General features: G+C 45.4%; 1 protein-coding gene across 5 annotated transcripts in view; it reads right to left on the bottom strand.

The window, feature by feature from the left end:
* Positions 1 to 26,059, bottom strand: part of FOXRED1 (FAD dependent oxidoreductase domain containing 1) — a 138,414-nt gene that overhangs the window by 80,994 nt on the left and 31,361 nt on the right. For all 5 annotated transcript variants that reach the window (XM_075603307.1, XM_075603304.1, XM_075603306.1 and 2 more), the window contains 2 exons: positions 2,826 to 2,920; positions 1,679 to 1,780 (listed from right to left, as the gene is read on the bottom strand). In XM_075603307.1, coding sequence (XP_075459422.1) covers positions 1,679 to 1,780; positions 2,826 to 2,920 — 197 coding nt within the window. The remainder of the gene's footprint in view (positions 1 to 1,678; positions 1,781 to 2,825; positions 2,921 to 26,059) is intronic.

Below are 26,059 nucleotides of genomic sequence, written 5' to 3' on the forward strand. Positions count from 1 at the left end.
CGCAGTGCGTGCGCAGGCGCAGTGCATGTGCGCGCAGTGTGTGCTCGCGCGCGCAGTGTGTGTTCGCGCGCGCAGTGTGTGCAAAAAAAAAGTGTGCGCGCGAGCGCAGTGTGTGTGTGTGTGTGTGTGTGTGTGTGTGTGTGTGTGTGTGTGTGTGTGTGTGTGTGTGTGCGCGCGCGCAGTGTGTGTGCAAAAAAAAACAAAAAAAAAACTATGTTTTTTTCCCCGAAAATTAAATTAGACCTACTGGCGCACTTAATGTAAATTAATTGGACCGCAAAGGGTTAATAATGCCAGTCTACTTGTGTTTTTAACAGTACTATATTTCTAGAGTAATTAGGGTGCAGGTTATTATGAAGATATGGGATTCAGTATAGTGCTGGTATCATAGCTATGCATGCGGGTTTGATATGCGATCACAGTTGCCAAAGCAGACAAGAGGGGAAGTGGAAATGGCCTAGAGTACAGGAATTAAGGGACTAGATGATCAGTTTAAAATATGGGAAGGCAAAAACGCATTTGTTGTGGTAGTTACATAGCTAAATTTGTTGAAACTTGTTGAAAAAACAATATACAGGCAGTCCTCGGTTATCCGACACAATGCGTTAGTCAAAATGGCGTTGGATAGCGAAACGTTGTAAAGCGAAACACGTTTTCCCATAGGAACACTGTTTAAATGAAAGGTTCCTGAAGGCATTTTTAATGCTAAAATACACAAAATATTTTACACAGACAATAAGATATGCAGCACACACATAAATTATATAGTGCATATACTGTGCATCCCAGCCTCTGTTTAAAAGCTGTGTTTAAAACAGCATGAATTGGCTTGAGGATTGGCTTGTGTAATACGAGCTTGAGACAAAAGGTGGCACTGAGTGCTCATTTGCATGTCATTTCCAAGAATCCCTTGCTGCAGTGGAAGTGCTGTATGCTGGGTGACAATGGGGAAAGACAGGGTTGCAGACCTGTCTAAGACATGCAAATAAACATACAGTAATATTTACAGTTGCTATATATATATATATATATATATATATATATATATATATATATATATATATATATACACACACACAGTGGTTGACAAATCACCAAAAAATCTACTCGCCACACAAAAAAATCTACTCGCCACCTAGTACCAAACGTGTGCTGCTTGGGCTAATATTTACTCGCCCGGGGGTTAAATCCACTCACCCGGGGCGAGCAAATGTATAGGTTTGTCGAACTCTGTATATATATATATATATATATATATAATAGAGGAAGATAGAATGGCCTAAAAAGGTCAAGTTGTGCGCCTTGCACTACACCAATGGAGATATGGGGAACCAATAAATTGTGAATGTGTGGTGACGGAACAAAAAACTGCAATAAGAGTGCGGAGGTGGTGCTGGCATATAGTATATGACATATAGTATAATATATATATTATATACACATAAACAACTTTGCAAAGCGTCGTGAGAGCGTTGGATAAGCCGTTTTAGCGTTGTAAAAATGAACATAGGTATGCATTGCATAGCGTTGGATAAGCCATTCTTTGTAAAACAAAGCGTTGTAAAACGAGGACTGACTGTACTAGTGTCATCGCAAAAGAATAGCTAGAGCATTTGATGTCTTCTTGGAAAAGCAGAGTTAAGGGTCAAATACTGAACTAGAACATCGAGCTGCTCACCTGTTACCTCCCCATGGCACTGATATACCCCCATTGAAAGAGCTTTGCGGCGGAAGGCGTTGAGCAGTGTCCAGGGGTCAAACCAGCCCTCATTCTCTAGACCTAAAGTAAATGCAACAATACACTACAGATATAAATGACCTGCAAAGATGCTCTTGTGCACAAAGTAAAGTTACCAATATAATAGCTAGGCCAGAGGTCTGCAACCTTTCAAGGAAGGAGAGCCATATTATAAAAAAATTATTTGTGCAAAATATTCAGAGAGCTGCAACACATGCATGAATATTACAGCCCCACAAACACATACTGTACACACACTCATAGGTATATACTGTATACGCATTAACATACAAAAAACTTACTTTAAATCAGAATTAGGGAAAAGAAAAAATATGTGGGGGAATAAAATGCATCTCACAATAATAAATTCCCTTATTTTTTTTTCCATTGTTTTTCCATGCAACAGTTTGTAATTTTCAAATACACAATACATGCATACACATACACTACCCCCCCAAATACTCACACACTACCCCCCAAATACATGCAGACACACTACTCCTCCCAAATACCCACACACACTACAACCCCCCCAAATATACACACACACACACACACACACACACACACTACTACCCCCCACATACACACACTAAAAATCGAACGTAGCGGTCGCGGCTGGGATTTGAAGCGGATTTCTGTTTCAGAGAATCGGTGGTAGCTCTCGGTCAAGAAAAGTCCAAGTTCCCTGAAGGGAGCGGTGGTGTGTGGAACTTCACGCCGATTTTGGAGCCACGAGATTCCGGGGTAAGTCCCGGTCAGGGTAACACTCTTATTTAGAGTTCCCTGCACCTAGGAAAGACTAGTTTTCGACCCCCAGTAAGTGTGTTTTTCATTTCATTATCTTGTTTTGCTCAATGAATGATCCTGGTAAAAAGGTGTAAACTGTCTCGTCTCCCGTGACAACAGTATCCACCATAAATACGATAAAAGCAAAGGCCTAAATACTATAATTACATGTTACTCTTTTGCCTTACACATAATCTTACAACATATTGCAGAGCAGTGAAGGATCATTCAGGAGCAAAGGCGTTAAACTGAATTAAACTTTCTTTGTAATGTAAGATACTACTAAGAAACAACTTACCATAAGAAGCCAGCACCACACCATGTGTATTAATCCACGGGAACTTCTTCTTCAGCTGGTCTGGTAATAGAAGCATAACTTGGGCTCCTTCCTCTCTACAGCAAAGAAAGGAGAATATCAAATAAAAAATATCTTATGTACTAGGCAGTTGCAGCCCCAGTATTATCTGGGTCCAAATAATGACTTTTGTGGGGGAGCTTTTCAAACCAATCCATAATTCCATCCACTATTTCTAGGTTAATGTCATAACCTATAGACAGGGTGTTGGAATGTCTGGGTAAGGGCGAGTGACAGTTAGTCGCTATTGACAACTACAAGGTAAAGCTGATGAAATCAAACCTGATATTAACTAGGGTAGTTCCTTATACAAACATAAGGAAGTATGACATCAGTGTTAAAAACACATGATGATAGCATATTTGGTCATAGTGTTGGGAGAAGGAATTACCCAGTAAGGCCTATTTCGTTGTATAAAGGGGGAACGGTGACAATAGGAAGTAGAAGCAGTACAGAGGGAAGAGACAAAGATGGAGAGAATTGGAGGTAAAGTGGGAAGAAGTACAAAAGGATATGATAAAATGGAGAGAAATTCCAATTCCTTAATTCTTCTCCTTCCACCGCCCCCCCCCCACCCCTTATGAAAACTGTCAGTCACTAGTATCTACAAAGAGCTCCTAAAAACGTAAATCTTATTTGCAGACTGCATGCAGCATTTAGTGTTGGGTGACATCACGGAAGAATCACCCATGATGACTTAGAGATGCTGACATGGAGAAACTAGAGCCTGGAGGAACAGCTGATGCCTACAACATTTGAATTCTCCCGTGTTCCCGCAACACTAACTGACTCAACTCCGTCAATTACTTTAATCTCTTCAAACAGCCACTGCCCGCCTATAACTTTTGACTGTCAAATGCTTATTATGAGATCTGATGAGTTGGTTCGTATACCAGGATTGACGTTTGCCTTGGTGATCTTTGATATCAACGGGACTATTGGAGAATGCTGATGTTTTTCATTTTGACTTACCATCATTAGTCTTCTCTAGTTCTAGCAACGTTTTATAGTGGTATTGGTGATCACTCTCATTCCACATTACCATAATGTGGCGGGGAGTATATTGTCTTTAGCGGAGTGATATAATTGTTTTTTCATTATACGCCATTTTCGGCCAGTATATTTATTATGCTGTTAGTATTCAGGTACAACTATTCATATCTCCTGAGAGGACATAATATTTACCCCTCAGGATTGATGTCCCCGAGTCATACAGATTTATTTCTGGTTAATTTATTCCTTCATTGTGTGGGTGATTTGTGATGTATATGTTATAGAGTTTTAATATTTGTGCGTTGCGGCCGATTATCATTGCTCTAATAAACATAGTTTGATATTTTTGAAAATTACTGCGAGTGCTCCCATTTTTGGAGAATTTGGTACCCTTTCTTTTGGGTTCCAAGCCTCTTCCTTTTTCTTATGTTCATTGTTCTCCAGGGATGCACTGCCTATTTACCATTAGCAGGTTTTTGTTGCTTATTATCTTACTGTGGCAGTACACATCCACAAAACTTTTGTATATTTAGTGTTACAAAGATGTGCATTGGAATTATTTGTTCAACCCATCATTATACATTGTATGATCAAATTATTGAAATTAAAGGATACTGCAGCAACTTAAATTGGAATCATTCTTACTCGATTGAAGTTTTACCAAAATGAAATGCTATGCTTACTTTGCAGCACAGGATTTAAGACACTAAAAGTCATAATTACTAAACAATGCTTATTTGTAAGGGTCCATCTTTGCTGGAAGGGGCTTAAATTATACGAGTATACAAGCTTGCGTATACTGATAAGTGTGGTTGATTTGAATTGCTGGTTGTTTAAAGTGTGTGCAGTTAGAAACAGAAGCAGTTTGAATTAGGAAGCAGTTACAGTAAACAAGGTATAGTATATTGAAGTACAGTTTACTGTTGCTACTTATAAACTTCATAGTTGCTAGAATGAGCAGGATTGAAAATGCCACTCAATGCACATCTTGCCACATGTATGTGCACTTGGAGCAGCTGTTCCAAGGAGCATACCGCTGTGGGAAGTGTGAGCGGGTGGTCTCTTTAGAGTCAGAGATTGCTGATTTGAAGAGGCAACTTGCAATATTGAGGGACATTGGCAATCTTGAAAGGGGTTTAGAGCTCACTGAGCAGGTCCTTGCTTCGACTAGTGGTGCAGATGGTGGCGCTGTTAGTGAGGAGCAGGTAGGCAGCTTGGTTGCTGTTAGTGAGGAGCAGGTAGATAGCTAGGCGACAGAAGTGGAAGCAGGGGCAATAGGTAGAGGCAGGTCATTTCTGAGCTGACACATCCCAATAGATTTGCCATGTTGAGTGAAGATATTGGGAGTGTCAGGGCAGAAATGGCAAGGCTGGGGGAGACAAATTCCTCTAGCAGCCAGGGGAATAGTTCCTCCAGCACAGTGGGGACTCAGGATACTCAGATGCAAAGAAAGATTGAGGTGTTAGGGGACTCCATTATTAGGAAGGTAGATAGTTTGTTGTCTCCCGAGTGCTCAGGTTTGGCACGTTGCGGATCGGGTACACAGATTGTTGGAGGGGAGGTCTGGGATTGACCCGGCAGTCTTGGTACATGTTGGCACCAATGACAAAGTTAGAGAAAGATGGAGGGTCCTAAAAAATGATTACAGGGATCTAGGCCAAAAGCTTAAGGCAAGTACCTCCAAGGTAGTATTCTCTGAAATACTACCAGTGCCATGCGCTACCGCAGGGAGACAGTCAGAGACTAGGGAGGTTAATGCATGGCTAAGAAAGTGGTGTAGGAAGGAGGGTTTTGGGTTTTTAGAGCTCTGTTATTACTTTTCTGAGAGGTGCAATCTATATTCTAGGGACGGATTGCACCTCAATGAAGAGGGGTCTTCGGTGCTAGGGGGGAGAATGTTAAAAAGGTTGGAGATTTTAAACTAGGATGGGGGGGGAAGGGGAATGAAACAGATAATTAACTAAATAGAAAAGAGGAGGATACAAGGTGGTATGAAGGTAGAATGGGGGCAAGTGCGAATTTGACAAGCAGTGAGACACTCATAGTAAATACAGATAATACAAGGGGGGTTGCGGTGGACTTAACCCCTTCATTACCTTAGCGGTCTAGTTGGCGCAAAAAGGAAGGAGCAGATAAGATAATAGTACAGGCTGAAAAAAAACTGAAATGCATGCTTGCTAATGCAAGAAGCCTGACAGTTAAAAAGGTGGAGCTTGAATTAATAGCTGCAAGGGAGCAGTATGATATCATAGGCATTACTGAAACATGGTGGGATGAAACTCATGACTGGACAGTTAATTTAGAGGGTTATTACCTTTTTCGGAAGGATCAAACAAATAGAAGGGGAGGTGGAGTATGTTTATATGTAAAACCGGATCTAAAACCTATTATAAGGAAAGATGTTTATGAAGGGAATTATGAAAATGTAGAGAACTTATGGAAAGAGAGTAGCAGTGGAGGTAAAAGTATAAAGAAAATGTTTGTAGGGATATGCTATAAACCACCAAATATCTATGAGATTGAGGAAGCTAAAATACTTTTGCAATTGGAGAAGGCATCAAAACTGGGTCATGTTTGCATAATGGGGGATTTTAATTATCCGGACATAGACTGGGGAAATGAGATTAGCATTACAACAAAAGGAAACAGTTTTTTTCTGGGGTGCTTAAAGACAATTATATGACCCAAATTATTGAGGAACCAACCAGGGGAGGGGCTGTACTGGATTTGGTAATATCAAACAATGTAGACGTATTAACCAAATGTTCCAGGACTTGAATATTTGTTAACAGTGACCATAACATGGTCTCATTTGAAATAAATGATCAAAAAACAGATTACTTGGGTTCACACAGACCTTAAACTTTAGAAAGGCAGATTTTAATAAACTGAGGTCTAATCTACAAGTAATACAATGGGATGATGTTTTTTGCAGGGGAAAATGTAGAAGATAAATGGTCAGTTTTAAAAGATTGTTAGAAAAGCACACTTATCAGTGTATATATACCATTGGGTAATAAGTATAAAATAAATAAGTCAAAACCAATGTGGCTAAATAAACAGGTAGGGAAGGAAATGGACAAGAAGAGGAAGGCATTTAGATTCAAGTCAGAAGGGACGGAGACATTGTATCAGAATTATAAGGAATGTAACAAAAATTGCAAAAGGGCAATCAAATTATCAAAAATGGATAATGAAAAAAGGACTGCAATAGAAAGTAAGGTCAACCCTAAAAAGTTCTTTAAGTACCTTAATAACAACAAAATGAGAAAAGAAAATATAGGACCCTTTAAGTGTGAGATGGGCAGGCAGATTATAGGAGATAAGGAAAAAGTAGAGGTATTAAACAAGTTCTTTGCCTCTGTGTTTACCAGGGAGGAATCAAGTTCAATAGTAGTGCCGCAGGAGAAAGCCACAACCTCCATATTAATAAACAATTGGTTAACTGAGGAAGAAGTTCATAAGCGACTTGAAAAAATTAAAGTAAATAAGGCACCTGGCCCCGATGGCATACATCCAAGAGTTCTCAAGGAGTAAAGCTCAGTAATAGCCAAACCATTATATTTAATATTTTAAATTTAATATTCAAGGACTCCATTTCCACATGCTCAGTACCACAATATTGGCGTAAAGCAGATGTGGTGCCTATATTTAAAAAGGGAGCTAGATCACAAGTGGGGAATTACAGACCTGTAAGCCTGACTTCAATAGTGGGGAAACAACTTGAAGGTTTAATACGGATAATATTCAGGAATACCTAATGGAAAACAAAATTATTAGTAAGTCAGCATGGATTTATAAAGGATAGATCATGCCAAACTAACCTTATTTGTTTCTTTGAGGTGGTAAGTAGGAATTTAGACCAGGGTAATGCAGTTGATGTGGTCTACTTAGATTTTACAAAGGCTTTTGATACGGTTTCACACAAGAGGTTGGTGTACAAAATAAAGAAAATTGGACTCAGTAATAATATATGTACCTGGATTGAAAACTGGTTAAAGGACAGACAATAGAGGGTTGTCATAAATGGAACTTTTTCAGGTTGGGATAAAGTCGTGAGTGGAGTACCTCAGGGATCGATACTGGGACCCCTGCTTTTTAACTTGTTTATTAATGACCTTGAGGTTGGGATCGAGAGCATAGTCTCCATCTTTGCTGATGATACTAAATTGTGTAAGGTAATAGAATCAGAGCAGGATGTAATTTCTCTTCAGAAGGACATGGAGAGGCTGGAAACGTGGGCAGGTAAATGGCAGATGAGGTTTATTAGAGATAAATGTAAGGTTATGCATTTGGGATGCAAAAATAAAAAGGCGACTTCCAAATTAAATGGGGATAAATTGGGGGAATCCTTGATGGAGAAGAATTTAGGAGTGCTTGTAGACAGCAGGCTTAGCAATAGAGGCCAAAGTCATGCAGTAGCTGCAAAGGCAACCAAGATCTTATCTTGCATTAAACGGGCAATGGATGGAAGGGAAGTAAACATTATTATGCCCCTTTACAAAGCATTAGTAAGGCCACACCTTGAATATGGAGTACAATTTTGGGCACCAATCCTAACAAAAGACATTATGGAACTAGAGAGAGTGCAGAGAAGAGCCACCAAATTAATAAAGGGGATGGACATTCTAACTTATGAGGAGAGGCTAGCTAAATTAGATTTATTTACATTAGAAAAGAGGCGCCTAAGAGGGGATATGATAACTATATACAAACTAGCTGAGAGACCCGGCGTTGCCCGGGAGTCACACAGTCCCCGTCCCCCCACACACACACACTGTCCCCCCCCCCACACACACACTGTCCCCCCCCCCCACACACACACTGTCCCCCCCCCCCCACACACACACTGTCCCCCCCCCCACACACACACTGTCCCCCCCCCCCACACACACTGTCCCCCCCCCCACACACACTGCCCCCCCCCCCCACACACACATACTGTCCCTCCCCGTGACTCGCGCTCCCCCCCGGCGCCCGAGGTGAAGTGGAGGGGTGTTGGCAGTGTAGGCCGCGGCCCGTAGAGGGGATGCGGTAGCGGGAGATGTGTGGCGTGCGGTGTCCTCCGGAGGAGGATCGTGTGGGCCGGTGCCGATGGTGTTTGGCGGGAGATCTGTGGCGTGGACCGGGGGGGGGGGTGGGGTGTCGAGGGTGGTTTTTTGAAGAGGCAGTGTGCGGTGTTGTGTGAATGTCTGTAATGTTGCAGTGGTGAAACCAATGTTGATATAGTTCAGATTGTGTGCGCTCCGTGATCGTGCGGTGTGTGTAGGTGATCGTGCGGTGTTGTGTGAATGTGTGTAAAGATTGTGTACCTGATTCTGTACCTGATTCAGCAGTTGTGTGGTAGCAGGCGGTGATGGTTTTGTGGGTTGAGAGCTGTGAAGCGTGGCCCCAGAGCAGTGAGGGTTAGGTGCTGTGAAGCGTGGCCCCAGAGCAGTGAGGGTTAGGTGCTGTGAAGCGTGGTCCAAGAGCAGTGAGGATTAGGTGCTGCAAATGCAAAGCGTTCCCAAAGCTCAGTGAGGGGTGGGACAGTGTGGCAGTGGTATCTCAGTGAGGGGTGGGACAGTGTGGCAGTGGTAGCTCAGTGAGGTGTGGGACAGTGTGGCAGTGGTGTTGGACGCAGGCCAATGAGAGTCAGTGAGGGGTGGGACAGTGGCATTGGTGTTGGCCGCAGGCCAATGAGAGGTGTGCGGGGGCGGGCGTGGTGCGGGGGCGGGCATGGCCTGAGGCGGAGTGACAGGCCTAAGGTGCAATGCGATTGGCCCTAGGGACGCAGACATACAGTGCTTTCAGAAATATATAGTAGATATATTCGGGGACAATACAAAGAGCTTTCAAATGAACTATTCATCTAAAGGGCAGTACAAAGGACTCGGGGTCATCCCTTAAGGTTGGAGGAAAAGGGCGATTTCACTAGCAACAAAGGAAAGGGCTCTTTACAGTAAGGGCAGTTAAAATGTGGAATTCATTACCCATGGAGACTGTGATGGCAGATACAATAGATTTGTTCAAAAAAAGGTTGGACATCTTTTTAGAAAGGAAAGGTATACAGGGATATACCAAATAAGTATACATGGGAAGGATGTTGATCCAGGGATTAATCCGATTGCCAATTCTTGGAGTCAGGAAGGAATTTATTTTTTATCATTGGATAAATCACTGGGGTTTTTGTTTCCCTTCCTCTGGACCAATATACTGTAAGTATATAGGATAAAGTATCAGTCTAAATTTAGCACAGGGTTAACTTGATGGTCTTTTTTCAACCTCATCTACTATGTAACTATGTAAATTAAAAACATTCAATTTAAATCCCCCCAAAATGCCAATAAACCAATTGATTGGCACAGTACCACACCAATGCCCTGTGGGCATAGTCTGTCACTGTCAGTCAATTGGCAACCTGCAAAAAAATAAATACATGCATCAAATAAAAGACATTAATGTAAATTTGAATGAATAAAAATGCCAAAACAGTACCAACCTACAAATAAGCCTACAAATAAAAACACAAGCACTAAACAAAAGACATTTACATTGGAATACAAATGTTACACTATGCTAATGCAAATGCCAACCTAAAAAAAATACAACATTAAATAAAATACAATCCATCTTTTTCTTACTTTTTGATGTCTTCACCCACCGAATCCGGCTCCAACAGCAACACCAGCAACTCCTGGTCCACGACGCAATGCTCCTGAACAGCCACGGTCCACAGGTAAAATCTTTAATTCTTTTCTTCATCTGTAATTTTTAATCCATTTTGAGTTCTTCTTTAGCTTCATCTGTACTTGTATTGTAAATCCAATTGGGGGGAGATGTTGCATCTTCATCTTCTTAGCACCAAATGAGCCTTCACAGGCCTTATATAAGGTCTGTGACCTCACATTTGACTGACAAATGTTTCATAGACATCTGATCGGCTGGGATAACCATGTGACAGGTTTTTTCCCCCTTAGGGAAAAAGGGAGTGAAGGCAACCAATCAGAAAGGCTCCGCTTCCTTTCTCTGTAAGATGACGACACCAAAACAGAATGGCTGCAATCACATGGTACTGGAACCAATAAGATTGGAGGTCATCCTATTTGTTGTAGTAAACCATGTGATGGCAGCCTTTTATTTTATTTTTTAAGAAGCTGTGACATCATCCAGGGATGTCACATTCTTTAAAAAAAACTGTCTGGCATCACACGGTTTACTACAACCAATAGGATGACCCCCAATCCTATTGGTTCCAGTACCATGTGATGGCAGCCATTCTGTTTTGGTGATGTCATCTTAAAGAGAAAGGAAGCTGAGCCTTTCATATTGGCTGTCTTCACTCCCTTTTGATGACATCTCATCCTAAGAAAAAAAAAACACCTGTCACATAGTTATCCCAGCCAATCAGAGGGCTGGGAATCATTTGTCAGTCAAATGTGACGTCACAGGCCTTATATAAGGCCTGTGCAGTCTCATTTGGTGCTAAGAAGATGAAGAGGCAACATTTCTCCCCAATTGGATTGACAGCCCAGGTACAGTTGAAGCTAAAGAAGAACCCCAAATGGATTACAAATAACAGATGAAGAAAAGAAAGAAGACAAGAATTAAAGATTTTACCTGTGGACCGTGGCAGTTGAGGAGCATTGCGTCGTGGACCAGGAGTTGCTGCTGATGTTGCTTTTGGAGTCGGATTCTGTGGCTGAAGACATCCAAAAGAAAAAAGATGGATTGTATTTTATTTAATGTTGTATTTTTGGGGGAGGGGGGGTTGGTATTTGCATTGGCATACTGTAACTTTTGAACTCCAAAGTAAATGTCTTGTTTGGTGCTTTTAATTTTATTTGCAGGTTTTTTTTTTTTGTAGATTGGTATTGTATTGGCATTTTTATTCATTCAAATGTACAGCAATGTCTTTATTATTTGATGCATGTATTTATTTTTTTGCAAGTTGCCAATTGACTGACAGAGTGAGAGACCGTGGTGTGGTACTGTGCCAATCAATTGGTTAATAGCTTTTTTTGTTTTATGGCAATGCAGTGTGGTTTTTATTTGATGCATGTACTGTACTGTATTTATTTTTTTGCAGGTTGCCCATTGAATGACCATTGAATACAGTATTTTTGTGTTTATGCTTTTCCAGGAGTGCTAGCCAGAGGCGTTGGTTAGGCTGTGAGTTTTAGGGTGGATTTGGCAGAGAAACTTCTTTCAGATTGTGGCTATGTAGCAAGGATCCCAAGTTAGGGGATACCCCAAAGATGTACCCAAGGAATGAGGTAAGGATCTTGGACACATTAAAGCAGTGCTCCGGCAAAATCCTACCCTGGAAACGTTCTTGGACGGAAACATCCTGGAAACGACTACCGACCTCCAGTCGGGCAAAAGACAGTGCTGGAGGAGTATCTTGAGAGGCATGAAGCGACTATAGCTTCACCTGAGGCATGCATAACCTTACCTGTGGATAAAGTGGCATCCACTTCGGCCGGGGGACAGGAAGATTGTCCACTCCTGGAGGATTCGGAGGAGGAGAGGGGGGATGATGAGGACGGAGAAGGTGAGCATGATCCAGGGAGTGCAACCGTGGTAGCCCCATTGGCTAACGGTCTCACTGCTACACGTCTTGACAGCAGAGGCTACAATTACTTGCGGCTTCTCAATGTGTGCAGCCCCCAAGACTCCGGCGCAATCCTGACGAGCCACCTCTACTTAAAGTATCACACTACAGTTTCAGCAATTTTGTGGATGGTACAGATAAAATTGACGGATTCTTAAAGATATTTGGGAATATTTGGGAATCAGTGTCTCCGGTACCGTGTGCCAGAACGGGACTGGGTGCAGCGATTGTCACCGCTATTGACTGGAGCAGCCCTGGAGACCCTCCGGAAAATCCAGTCAACAGACAGCAACGACTACAGACATGTAAAGGCTTTACTATTAACTCAGTATGCCCTCACAACAGAGGCATACTGGGGCATGTTCAGGTCTGAGGACAAGACCAGCAAGGAAACATACATGCATTTTGCATCGACTTATCTTGCATGGGACTCAGTGGGTGGAGGAATGTGATGTCACCAAGTATCACAGTTTACTGGACTTGATCTTCAAGAAGCAGTTTCTCCAGCAATGCCACCTGAGGTGCGGGATTGGGTTTTTGAATGAAAGCCAGTCACTTGCTAAGATGCAGCCAAACCTGGCTGATGAGTATACAACCAGTCATTCGCTGTTGGGCAGGCTTCTTCCTGCCCAGAATGGAGCCACTCCGGCTCGGGCACCGAGTTAAATTCCTGTGTGCCACAGGGGAAGCCCAGGGACTCTGCAGAGGTGCGTACAACTAAGTCTGCAGACTTCAAGCTTGAGAAAAGGTGCTACCAGTGAAATCGGACCGGGCACTTTAGACCTGACGGTCCTGAGCGGTCAAGCTCACACAATCCCCCTCAGGGGCAACGTACTCCGGCTACCAACTCAGTCGCCTTCGTGGGACTCGTACTTATAGCGGAGCAGTGTAGCGATGGAGGGGAGGTGGGCCCAGTAATAAAGGGGTTACACCCCACAGGGCCACCCCCACCATCGTATGGGAGGCGAGGGGTTAACCGTTATAATGCTTATTGGTGTTTTTATTCCCCTGCCTCAATGCAAACTGTGTTTCCCCCTGGTTACATGTATTTCTCCCCTTACAGTGTGTGCACCCAACACATGCACTGGGATCAGGTCGGGAGGGAAAGGGTGAATTGCATTAACATGTTTATGGCCCTTTGTTCCCATTCCCGCCTTTTCTATCCCCATTTGCAGCCCATCTCATAGGTCGCCATTGGAGCTCCATGCAAGTCTATGGAGATTTCCATAGTTTTGGCCTGATATCAGAAAAGACCAGCAGGTGGCGCCCGAGAGGACGAGCGGAACTCCGCCATTGAAATGAATGGAGTAATGTCTATCAATGGGGATTCCTCGAGTCCGACCTCCGAGAACGAGTTGGCTGCCGGCCAAACCGCAAACCCCGAAAGCGGATACAATTTCAATAAAGAGCTTTTGATCTCTAAATTGGCATCGGAACTTGGTCACGGCCAAGTTCATCCCTATTAAAATTGTAACTCCGGTCCTAGGGCAGATAGCGGGTTAATTCTTTTTGCCCTAGCTCAGGGGGACCCCCTTACTCGACCCCAACAGGGTCCGACGGCAATGGCCACGGGAAAGGGTCACGGCCGACACGAGGGTCGCCCCACTGACCGCAATGGCGGAGAAAAGCGACGTGGCTTTAAAAGACTAAGCCCAAAAGTGTGAAAAGTGAAAACCGATATCTCCGGTTCTGTAAGAACTAGAGGGCTGGGATTTGGCCACCATGTAGTCACAGCTCCGGCTTGATTGCATGGCAATTTCCAGCCCTCTCCGATCAACCGAACGGAGTATGTTTTAAGTGTGGTTCTGCCATTGACTTCAATGGCGGAGAAATGCAATTTCTAAAACATGTCGTTTTAAAATGTAATACTGTAACTCCGGTTCGGCTGGTCGCAGTGAGCTGAAACTTGGCCACCATGTAGAGTCCCCTCCGGCATGAGGGTCTGACAAGTTTTAGCCCGCTCGACCCAACCGAACGGAATATTTTGCTTTATATAAAATATTGTAACTGTACTGTATTTTATGCCTGGTAGAAAGCCCGCGAAAATCCCTGACCCATATGGTATGTTAATGGTCAGGGGGCGACAGTGTGTCTACACAAAGGCCACTGATCAAAGGCTCACCCCCCCCGGTTTGTATATACAGGGCGGAGAGAAAGCAGGACATGGCCTTTCATATGAAGTGCCATAATTTACACCTTTAGTCAGGTTTCCCGGCCCAGATCCCCATCTGGCAGACTTTGCGACGCCAACTCTTTTGAGTGGGGCTAGGAAAATGGGAGCCTGACTAAGGGATTGTGCGCATGTGCCAGCTACCTGGGGGCAGGTACCAAAGTGCTTCCCACGTTAGCTGGCAAAAGGTAATTGGGTACAGATAATTGTGAACCAATATCTGAGACCCAATGTTAGGGATAGAGCCCAAATCCTTTATAACTGATTGTCAGCTCTACGCCCAATGTTGTTTGTGATTACATCTAACTGATACCTGATGCCTTGCTGAATTGCTAAAATCCGAATCCTGATTACTTCATTGCCCCATTCCCTAAGTAAGTGTATATATTCTGTGTGTTATTTGTTCAATATTGTGTGTTCACCTTCCCTGAAGGAATAAACTTTCTTTATCATATCACAGTCGCATTCAATTCAACCCAGTTATTTTGGTGTATATTATAACCCTGTAAGCTATCGTGACAAGCAGCATGCAGCCATCCAGCAGTGGACCCAGATGGGCACCTTTACTTCTTCAGCAAGTGGCACAGCATAAGCGGCAGGAGGGCACCCACTTGCAATTGTCGGGTTGTACTCTAATGATGTGAGGAGAAAGCATCTGAGGCCAGTGACCATCGGAGACCGCCTGGCAGCCATCCTGATCGACTCCGGTGCCACTGTCACTCTGTTGAGACCTACTATGGTCAAACCGGGGAATCTGATCACGGGCATAGGGATGAAGATAACCATGCCAGACGGGAGACCTAGGTTAATCCAGGTTGCACGGGTGTTCCTTGACTGGGGTGCGGTGTTCCATGACTGGGGTGCGGTGTTCCATGACTGGGGTGCCGGTCGAGGTATGAGGGATGTGGGTGGTTTGCCTGGATTGTGTATTGATGTGATACTCCGGAATGACCTGCGGCACCTCATCTGCTCATTTGTGGAGGATGCTGCTCCCGCAGCAGTCATCACCAGAAGTAGAAGTAGAGTAGAGAAGCATTTGTCCAGGTAGGGGAGTCTTTGCTACACCTGCCTATTGAAAATGTCACCTTCCCCCTGCATTTGGGACCAACAGATTCTGCAGTTCCTGAGGAATCCAGTAACCCCAGTCCGGGGCAACGCTCCCCAGCTCCAGGATGGACGTCCTGCGAAAGGCTGTATCCCCAGGTGAAGCAGACGGCAGCAGTGCAGCAGCTTCAGACCCAGATACAGCTAGCAGTTGCAAAAGTTTTATTTTTCACCCAGGGGTCTCAGGAAGTCGGACTGGGGGTCCCATTCAACAAGATATTTCTGGGCAGCCTGATAGGGTCTGGCCAGACACCGTTACCCATGGACGGGAATGCCGGTGAAAGTACAGGGAGAGGATGCTCGTGAAACCGGTCACAGAGAGCCACAGTTGGGCAGTTGCCCTGGCAAAGGTTCAGTCGGCACCGATGCCCACAAAGGTGGTTTATGCTCCTCAGCTTTTGGAGCCCAATCCACTGACTATCACTACTCTACCTTCGGAGCCCCCACACATCAAGGACCTCGAAGGGATTAGACAGGTAATTCCGACCATGCCCGAAAAATGTCCCCATGTATGTGATGTTCCCCACTTATGTTCAGACAATGTGACCCATTGAGAACTATTGGAGCGTAGTGTGTTATACCGGGAGGTGGTGAAGTCAGATGCGGATCTGCTTGTGAACCCGGTTAAAGGTTCAGTCTGGGTCTCAGCCCCAGGAGCTTCGGATAGGTTCGAGGTAGCAAGGAAATAGATAGTGGTCCCTTGGAGGTATAGGGAAGGCTCTATGGAGCCAGTGGAGATAGCTCCCCAGCTCGCAGCTCCCCACTGGGAGTGGAAGCGAGAGATCTCAGGGAGACAGAGGGTCCCTGGATCAGCCAGAAGGGACCCAGTGGACTGATCGCCCAGTAGACCCAGGCGGTCAGCAGCCCCTCCATCCGACTGAATACAGTGTCGTGATGGGGAGTGTTAGACAGGGAGATCAGGGACACCCAGCCGTACTATAGGGATTTAGTGACTTGACACAGTGTCCTGACAGACCCCCTGACTAAGATGACTGACCAGAGGACATTGGTGCTGGCAGCCTTGTACCCGGAAGATGGACCGGCAATTCACAGTTTTCAGCCATGCGTTGCTGCAGTCAGTAGCCCCTGCAGTCATGTGTGACCCTAGGATTCAGTGTTCCCAAACCCAGGGAGGTAAACCTCAGTGTCATATTCTCTAGCCTGCTGTACCCATGCTTGGCCACCGGGACTGCTGCCACTCTCAAATGTCTTGTTCTAGCCTGCAGTACCTAAACTTGTCCACCAGGATTGCTGCTGCTAAACTAAGGAACATTCCAGAACCTGATACCTGACACCTCTGCACCTGTGCTCCACCTCTCAGCCTGCCTATATAAACCTCCCTTTCCTGTTCCTCCTTGCCTGTTTATACTGGTTCCTTAGCTCCTGCAAGGTTCCTGTGTTTACTGCTGTGTTAGCTATTGCTATCATCCTGTTCCAGTTTCCTCGTTGCCGACCTCTGCTTGTTTCCTGACTTCGCTACCTGCTGCCTGCCTCGGACCCCTGCTTGTTTCCTGACTTCGCTACCTGCTGCCTGCCTCGGACCTCTGCTTGTTTCCTGACTTCGCTACCTGCTGCCTGCCTCGGACCCCTGCTTGTTTCCCGACTTCGCTACCTGCCGCCTGCCTCTGATCTCTGCTTGTGACCCCTACTTCGCTCCCTGCTGTTCCTGCCACTGGGATCCACTTCAGCCGAAGTCCAATCCTTGAAAGAATAAACAGGCCCTACCATGGATTCCGCTGGAACAGACCTGGCTCAGGCTCAGACACTCCATGACTTACAACATATCATGGTTGGTTACCAGGAACAACAAAGACACGTGTTTAATCGTCTTGGCCGCTTGGAAGAACAAGCCGCCACTGCGGAAGCTGAGAATCGTGAACTACGTGCAGCCTTAATCACCTTGTCTGGTCAAAACACTGTGCCTGTGCAAACCGCACCCCGTATATCCCTTCCAGAAAAATTTGGGGGGAAAAAACAATCTTTCCGGAATTTCCTTAATCAATGCAGACTTGTGTTCAAGCTTCAGCCCATCATTTATCATACCGAAGAAGCCCAGGTTGGACTGATCATAACCCTGCTCAAGGATGAGGCCCTTGCTTGGGTCTCCCCTATGTTAGAACAAGATAGCCCACTACTAAGGGACCTGGAGGAGTTCATCGAAGCCATGAGTCTTATTTTTGATGACCCAAATCGTAGTGCAACCGCTGAGGCAACTCTGAACAATCTTCGTCAAGGAAGACGCTCGGCAGCTGAATACGCCGCTGAATTCCGCAGATGGGTTAACGATACTAATTGGAATGAGGCCGCGCAGAAATATCATTTTCGGCAGGGTCTCTCGGAGCAAGTTAAAGACGAACTAGTCCGGGTGGAGCCCCCAGAGAGATTTCAGGACTTTGTCCGTTTATGCATCCAAAGTGATCGCAGGCTTACGGAAAGACGATTGGATAGACAGGGGTTCATGCCAAGCAACCCTGGGTTTAGAGATGTCAGTACCCCAAGACGTTCCAGGGAGACTGAGGAGCCGATGCAAGTAAATACACTGCGGGGACCCATCTCAACCCGGGAAAGGAATAGACGCCGAACAGAAGATCTCTGTTTATATTGCGGAAACGATGGACACTATCTCGCTGATTGCCCAAACAAGTCCAGGCGGTCTTCTTTCCAGAGCCCTAGAAGAAATCAGCTGCACGCTATTTCAAAGACTGTTTTCTCTGCTTCTCAAGGGAAAGATAACCCTCCTTCGCTACACCCTCACCTCCTGGTTCCTATTATAATGAAGGAAGGAATACATCGTTTTTCAACCACAGTAATGGTTGACTCAGGGGCGGCAGGGAATTTTATGGATATAGAATTCGCCAAAACAATTCAGTATCATTTGTAGCCAAGGAATCGCCAGAAAGGATGGAAGTCGTTGACGGTTCTCCCTTGAGCTCTGGACCTGTTACCCATGAAACCAGTAACTTAACACTAATCATGGAGCCCAATCACCGGGAGAAGATTTCTTTTGGTCTCATTCCATCACCTTTGTTTCCAGTGATTCTGGGAATTCCATGGCTCATGATCCATAACCCACTAATTGACTGGAAGACAAAGACCCTCACGTTTCCCTCGGAGCACTGTCAGCTAGCCTGTCTACCTAAAACTCCTATACCAGAGTGTGTAGGAATACATAAGATTTCCTCGTCTCAAGAAAATCTTCTGCCGGCTCCTTACTCTGAGTATTTAGATGTGTGTGACAAGAAGAACGCAGATACGCTTCCCCCACATCGCTCTTATGACTGTCCCATTGAATTATTACCGGGTGCTGCCATTCCGTTTGGAAGAATCTATTCTCTCTCAGAACCGGAATTGAAGGTCCTCAATGACTACCTACAGGAGAACCTATCAAAGGGTTTTATCCGACCCTCTACTTCTCCAGCAGGCGCTGCGCTCTTCTTCGTGGGAAAGAAAGATGGTTCTCTACGCCCCTGCATTGACTATCGGGAACTAAATAAGATTACGGTGAAGAACAGGTACCCATTACCTCTGATACCTGAACTATTGATACAACAATGGGGAGAGGGGGAAGGGATGGAGACCCTCGCATCAGCCTGTAATAAAGTGAAATCAACAACGCTGCAATAAGGGGAGAGAACAGAATGATTACTAGAGAACAAAGACACCCTCTGGGCAGCACTCGTTGTGTGTGATAATGTAATGGTGATAGACTTAAAATTAAAATACTTTAATTATGCTTGTTAAAATAAGTGTCAAAATCGTTGAGATAAATGGACAACTGACAGTGGTAACACAACACATAAAACAGACAAAAATACACAATACTGAAACTGAGATCTAGGGGGAGAGGTGGAGATCCCAACTATCTGCTAATTAGCAGAGATGAGCTATCAAGAACTGAATAGTTAACCCCCTAGTTCAGCAATGACAAGGTTAAAAAGCCTGTAAAATAGATACAGGTGACGGTGGACTGACCATGCAAAAGTGTATGCCAAAATGCTATGCAGAGTATATAGCAGTTGAGTGAGAGCTCACTGATAATAGAATCGTACAGCCTCAGTAGGCAACAATGTTCTAATAACTCTGGTCGTGAAGGACCCCGAGATAAAGGGTTAAGCAAGCCTAACCATAGACAGGTAGAGATAATGGTCAAGGTCTTCGTGAATAGTGTGCACAGGAGCTCACAAAGTGTGGTACTTAGCTCTGGGGCACGGATCTAGTCCGTATCCAGTTATAGCCCCCTAGTTCAAATGTGCCACTATAACAAGCTTATTCAAGCCTCACAATACACAGAAATAAATAATTATCTTGACTGTCGTAGATAGTGTGCACAAGAGCTTACAAAGTGTAATACTCAGCTCTGGGGCACGTATCTAGTCCGTATCAAGTTAACTTGAATAAGCTTGTTTTCGAGGGAAACGAGGACTGGTTCAGGGGGAGGAAGTCTCCATCCAGGAAACGGGTTCTCACGGAAAGGTTTCAGCAGAGAAGAGTGAAACACAGGGTGTATTTTAATGGTCTCAGGAAGCTCTAATCTGAAGGACACTGGATTTATTAGTGCTGAGATGCGAAATGGCCCGATGTATTTTTGGCCCAATTTAATGTTTGGAACCTATAAACGTAGATTTTTTGTAGAAAGCCAGACTTTATCCCCGACTTGAAATTCTGTGCAGGGTCTGCGGTGTTGGTCTGCTGCTCTTTTGTACTTTACTTGAGTCTCACAAAGTGTCTCTTTGAGGGTCTCCTGGATGTCTCACAGAGTCTCCAGTTTCTCTGTAACTGCCGGAATGGGGCCCGAAGATGGAAAACGAGGAATAAAGGTTGGATGAAATCCATAATTTGAGAAAAAGGGGCTCTTCTGAGTCGATGAATGATGTGAGTTGTTGTATGAAAACTCAGCTAATGGTAGGAAATCAATCCAGTCATCCTGGAGATGACAAACAAAACATCGTAAGTATTGTTCCAAAGTCTGATTGGTCCTTTCTGTCTGGCCATTGGATTGTGGATGATAGCCAGACAATAAATTTAAACGAATTCCTAGAGAGGAACAGAAGGTCCTCCAAAATTTTGAAGTGAATTGTACCCCTCTATCGGATATGATCTCATCAGGAGCCCCGTGAAGCCGAAACACCTCTTTCACAATCAACTTGGCTGTCTGGTCTGCAGAAGGAAGATTCTGTGCTGCAATGAAGTGAGCCATCTTTGTAAGTCGATCCACCACTACCAGGATGGTATTATGTCCACTTGATCGGGGCAGGTCAACAATAAAATCCATTGATATGGACCCCCAAGGACGAGTTGGAACCGGAAGGGGCTGCAGTAAACCCACAGGTGATGCTCGAGGGGTCTTGGTCCTAGCACAAGTCTCACAGGAGAGGACATAGTCTTTAACATCTTGTGCTAATTTAGGCCACCAAAAAGAGCGAGACAACAGTTCCTGTGTCTTGAGGACACCTGGGTGACCAGCAGGTCGGGAGTCGTGCATTAATTGGAGCACCTCTAATCTTACCTCCTTAGGGACGAACAGACGATCCTTACAGTTCCAGAGACCATCACATAGAAATAGTTCTGCTTCCGGAGGAGGGTTTTTAAGAAAAGTGTCATTTGAGTAGGCTTCCTTTATTCGTGTGAGGAGATCGGCAGAGAATGTGACGCCCAAAAAAATTTGAGGGAAACTACAGTACCTGGTTCACTGGGGGGGGCTATGGCCCAGAGGCCCAGAGGAGAGGTCTTGGGAACCCAAAGATTTTGTACATGCTCCGCGACTAGTCAAAGCTTTCCACCGACGATATCCAGACAAGCCTAGTAAGGATCGTCCGGAGAACGCTCTTGGGAGGGGGGAGTAATGTCATATTCTCTAGCCTGCTGTACCTATGCATGGCCACCGGGACTGCTGCCACTCTCAAATGTCTTGTTCTAGCCTGCAGTACCTAAACTTGTCCACCGGGATTGCTGCTGCTAAACTAAGGAACATTCCAGAACCTGATACCTGACACCTCTGCACCTGTGCTCCACCTCTCAGCCTGCCTATATAAACCTCCCTTTCCTGTTCCTCCTTGCCTGTTTATACTGGTTCCTTAGCTCCTGCAAGGTTCCTGTGTTTACTGCTGTGTTAGCTATTGCTATCATCCTGTTCCAGTTTCCTCGTTGCCGACCTCTGCTTGTTTCCTGACTTCGCTACCTGCTGCCTGCCTCGGACCCCTGCTTGTTTCCTGACTTCGCTACCTGCTGCCTGCCTCGGACCCCAGCTTGTTTCCCGACTTCGCTACCTGCCGCCTGCCTCTGATCTCTGCTTGTGACCCCTACTTCGCTCCCTGCTGTTCCTGCCACTGGGATCCACTTCAGCCGAAGTCCAATCCTTGACACTCGGGTGGAGGAGGGGAGCAAGTGTGGTATCACCCCAGAACATTGCCCTGATGGACCTTTACTATGGAGCGGGCAAGGACTACCACCAGACTGAATGACGTAACCAGCCAGAAAGGCTCTGTTCCACTTCAACAGCCTCAATTTCTGTCAGGCTCAGAAATCCACCTGATATGGTAACTGTTCTGGATCCTTCATCTTGAGGGGGTAGGTGTGACGGTGAAGGGGTAACCAGGCTCTTAATAAAGGTCAAGCCCTGTTTTGGTTACCTTTGATGTGAATATAAGAGTTCAAGAGTGTCAGCTCTTGAACCCAGTAACTGTATCTACATAACCTGTAATTTGCAACAATAAAGATTTTATGTGTTTTTTGTTACGCCGGTGCTGCCCGCAGACCAGACCTGTCCCCTGAGCTGAAGGGGGAAGTGGTAATACACGCACCCGCAGCAAAGGGAGCGTGTCCGGAGTGTAGTATAAAGTGTTGCCAGGCCAGGTGTAGTAATGAAGACAATACTTGCCGGTACCAGTTGTAGAGATAGAGTGATGAATGCCTTGCCGAGGTCAGGGAGAGGAGAGCGGAGGTAGGTTGTAGTCCAAGCTATGTTCAAGGGGTTACCAGAGTGAGCGTTGTCCAAGGAGTGCCGAGGTCGAGAGCCAGAAGGGGTAGTCGTACGAGCCGTGTCAGAACCTGAGAAAACACTGAGAGAATCCAGAAGTACTTCCATACAGAGACTATGTCGAGCAAGGACTGAGAGCAGAGAGGCGCTAGATAAAGCAGGAAGGTCCAATTAGGAACGGAGGCGGGACAGGAAGAGCTACAGGGAGACACTGCAGATTGGTGCAGCCATAACAAGCCAGGTGAGTTTTGTTGGTAACCTGAGTATGCCCATGCGGCGTGCAGGGGTGAAGCCTGAGGTCCAGGGGGCAGGAAGAAGAGTGTGCAGAGTGAGTGCGCTCCGTAATGCGTGTACGCACGCGGACTGCGCCAGAGGAGGGTGCAGGTGTGCGCGAGGGAGGGCGTGGGCACGCCCGGTGCTGAGAAGCAGGGGGTGTTTGCGGAGAAATTGTTGTCAGAATGTGCCTAGGTAGTTGGGGTCTGTAGTTGTCGATTCCCCTAAAAATGTAACCAGAATCATGTCTGATTCTCGGATACATGTAGGCACATTGTCCTGACAATATCTCCCCTTGAAAACACTTGCGCGACACATCGCTAGGGTTCCCTGCTTCAGCATAGCCCAGAAAGGTAAATGGGGCAAAGAGATGAACAGTATCCCTACAACTATAAGGGTCCCTAGGTTAAGGGGGATACCCAGTTAATGCCCTGGTAGCCCAGAACCTATATTGGGGTTCATGGGTGCTCCAACCATATAGGAGTTGGGAGGGGACTCTCAGAGTCCAGTCTAAGTCTAAAGATAATGTGTGGGGAATAAAGGCTAGTAGAAATAAAAGTGCAGCTTTCTATTCTATTCCCCATACCCAGAAACTTAGGAAAGTATTAAAAGTATATTTTTATTTAATACTGTAATGGTGGTGGTATGTACTGTTGTGCACTGTATATGAGCTAGGACTTTCGGAACCGACGCCCACACAGACTGTCAGGGCTACCAAGTTGGTGCCAGTAAGTCTAGTGGGTCGGAGTAAGTCAGAGTTCAAAGTAGCCAGAGGAATGTGAAAGCCATTTGGGTAGCAGGGAAGGGCTCAAGTACCCACGTCCTGGGAATAATGAGTCGTCCGGGATGCTATCTGTTCTGCCAGACCTGGAGGAGCCTGACCAAGCAGGGGGCATGAGATTGCCACCTCTGTCCCTGGCTATCTTGCGCATGTCCTCTGGCAATTTTAGATTTCTCGCTGACCCGGCTTTCTAGACCATCGTGGCTCTCATTGGCTACTGAGAAAGTTCCCACGTGCTGATTGGCTGTGGTATTTTGTGCATGAACTTCCAAATAGTATAAAATCCCTGAGCCAATCATGTTTCAATTTTCCAGCGATAGAAGTGCGGGCGGGCATTTCAAAGATGCTCCTGTACGAATAGCATAGCACTGGCTTCAGTTTTCAACGTGAGAAGCCTGCCCGAAAAGTTTCTAAGTTCCACTTTTTGCAGTCAAGTTTTAATAATAGAATGTAACAGTCACTGCTGGGATTGAAAGACGATTTTAGTTCCAGAAGTTTGAGACTAACACCCGGTCAAGAAAAAGTCCAAGTTCCCAGAAGAGAATGGAGGGGTGGCGTGTGGAACTTCACGGCAATTTGGGAACCAGAGGATTTCGTACTAAGTCCCCGTCAGGGTAAAACTCTTATTTAGATTTAGAGTTCCCTGCACCTAGAACAGTCTAGTTTTCGACCCCCATTATGTGTGTTTTTCGTCTGCATTTTGTGTTTCACTGTGTGTATGCCTATTTCTGTGAATAAACTACAATTTATTTCATTATCTTGTTTTTGCTCAATGAATGATCCTGGTAAAGGTGTACAATAAACCTGGTCTCCCGTGACAGTAATGTTTTATGTTTTTAATGGGCATGCAAGAGATGTGTGCAGAGGTTCATATAATGGAGACCGATTTGGGTGAAATTATATCTTGGCTTTATTGAGCCTGTTCCTTTATCCCGGCAAAACATACAAAAACAACAAAATAACAAACCCCTATCCCTTTGTAAGGGCTAACTTACTTCCCCAGACCCCAACTGCAGGACTGGAGGGTTATTCCCATTACCAGCCTATCACCCCAAAGTCTCAGGAAGTACCTTAAGCAGGTGGCCCTCCATGTCAGTCTCTGGCAGGTTCCAGGGTCCTGTGTCCAGAAAATATAGGTCTCTGGATCTCAGGACAGCCTTTGTGCTCACGACAGTGTCTATGTGCAGGCTTCTCTGCTCTCCTTCTGTCAGCCAAAATGTGAGCTAAGGAATCTCTCTCCTGTGTCTCACATGAGGCTTTTTACAGAGCTCTCATTAATCTAGGTGGAGACCAGTTAATTGAGTGGTTGCAATCAACTATCTCTGTTGGATTCTCAGAACTCTGAGGCTGCTTTATTGAAAACAGGGCAAATTAGCTATTTTCCAGATATGGGGGGGGGGGGGGGGGCAAGGGTTAGAGGGGGTGGGGAATACAATGTATTTGATTGATGTCTTGTATTGTAATCTTTATTGGGGGTAGAAGGATTGAGTGAAAGGGGTAATAGCTCGAGGGTAGGTGGTTAGGCATCTCGGGTGGGCAGTGGGAGGGGTTAACCCTTTCATTACCACAGTGGTTACTACCGCCAAGGTAATGAAGGGATTAACCCCTCCCGCAACTTTCCCGGTAGGCCTAACCACCCACCCTGGAGCTATTACTCCCTTCACTCACCCCCTCTACCCCCAATAAACCTGGTAGTCTGCCTTAACCCCTTATTTGCCATAGCGGTTAGTCGCTAAGGTAATTAAGCTGCTTAAATTTTATTTTTAATACTAGTATGCGGGAGCAGGGGGTTTCCTGAGCTGAACCGCATTGATTTCAGCCTCGGGGACCCTCTACTTCCCGAGATACAGGTTCTGGTATGGGGTTCCGGTATTTCCTGCAATGTTAAATTCTCCCACGTCACGTGACCAGAGTATTTTAACATTGCAGGAGATCCCGGCACCCCATTATGGAGCTTGTATCTCGGGAAGTAGGGGTCCCGAGGCTGAAATCAATGCGGTTCAGCTCAGGAGACCCCCTGTTCACGTACACTATTCGTAAAAACGAAATTTAAGCAGCTTCATTACCTTAGCGGGTACCCGCTATGGTAATGATTTTTTTGGTGGCTTTTGATACTAGTCTCGGGGACCCCCTACTTCCCGAGATACAGATCCCCCTGCAGGATTTAAATCCCACAGTTACGTGACCCACATGATTATAACATGGCGGGGATACCGGCACCCCATAACGGGGCCTGTATGTCGGGAAGCAGAGGGTCCCCAGACCTTAAATCAATGTGGTTCAGCTC

The sequence above is a fragment of the Ascaphus truei genome, chromosome 6, assembly GCF_040206685.1.
Source record: "Ascaphus truei isolate aAscTru1 chromosome 6, aAscTru1.hap1, whole genome shotgun sequence".
Classification (NCBI taxonomy): Eukaryota; Metazoa; Chordata; class Amphibia; order Anura; family Ascaphidae; genus Ascaphus; species Ascaphus truei.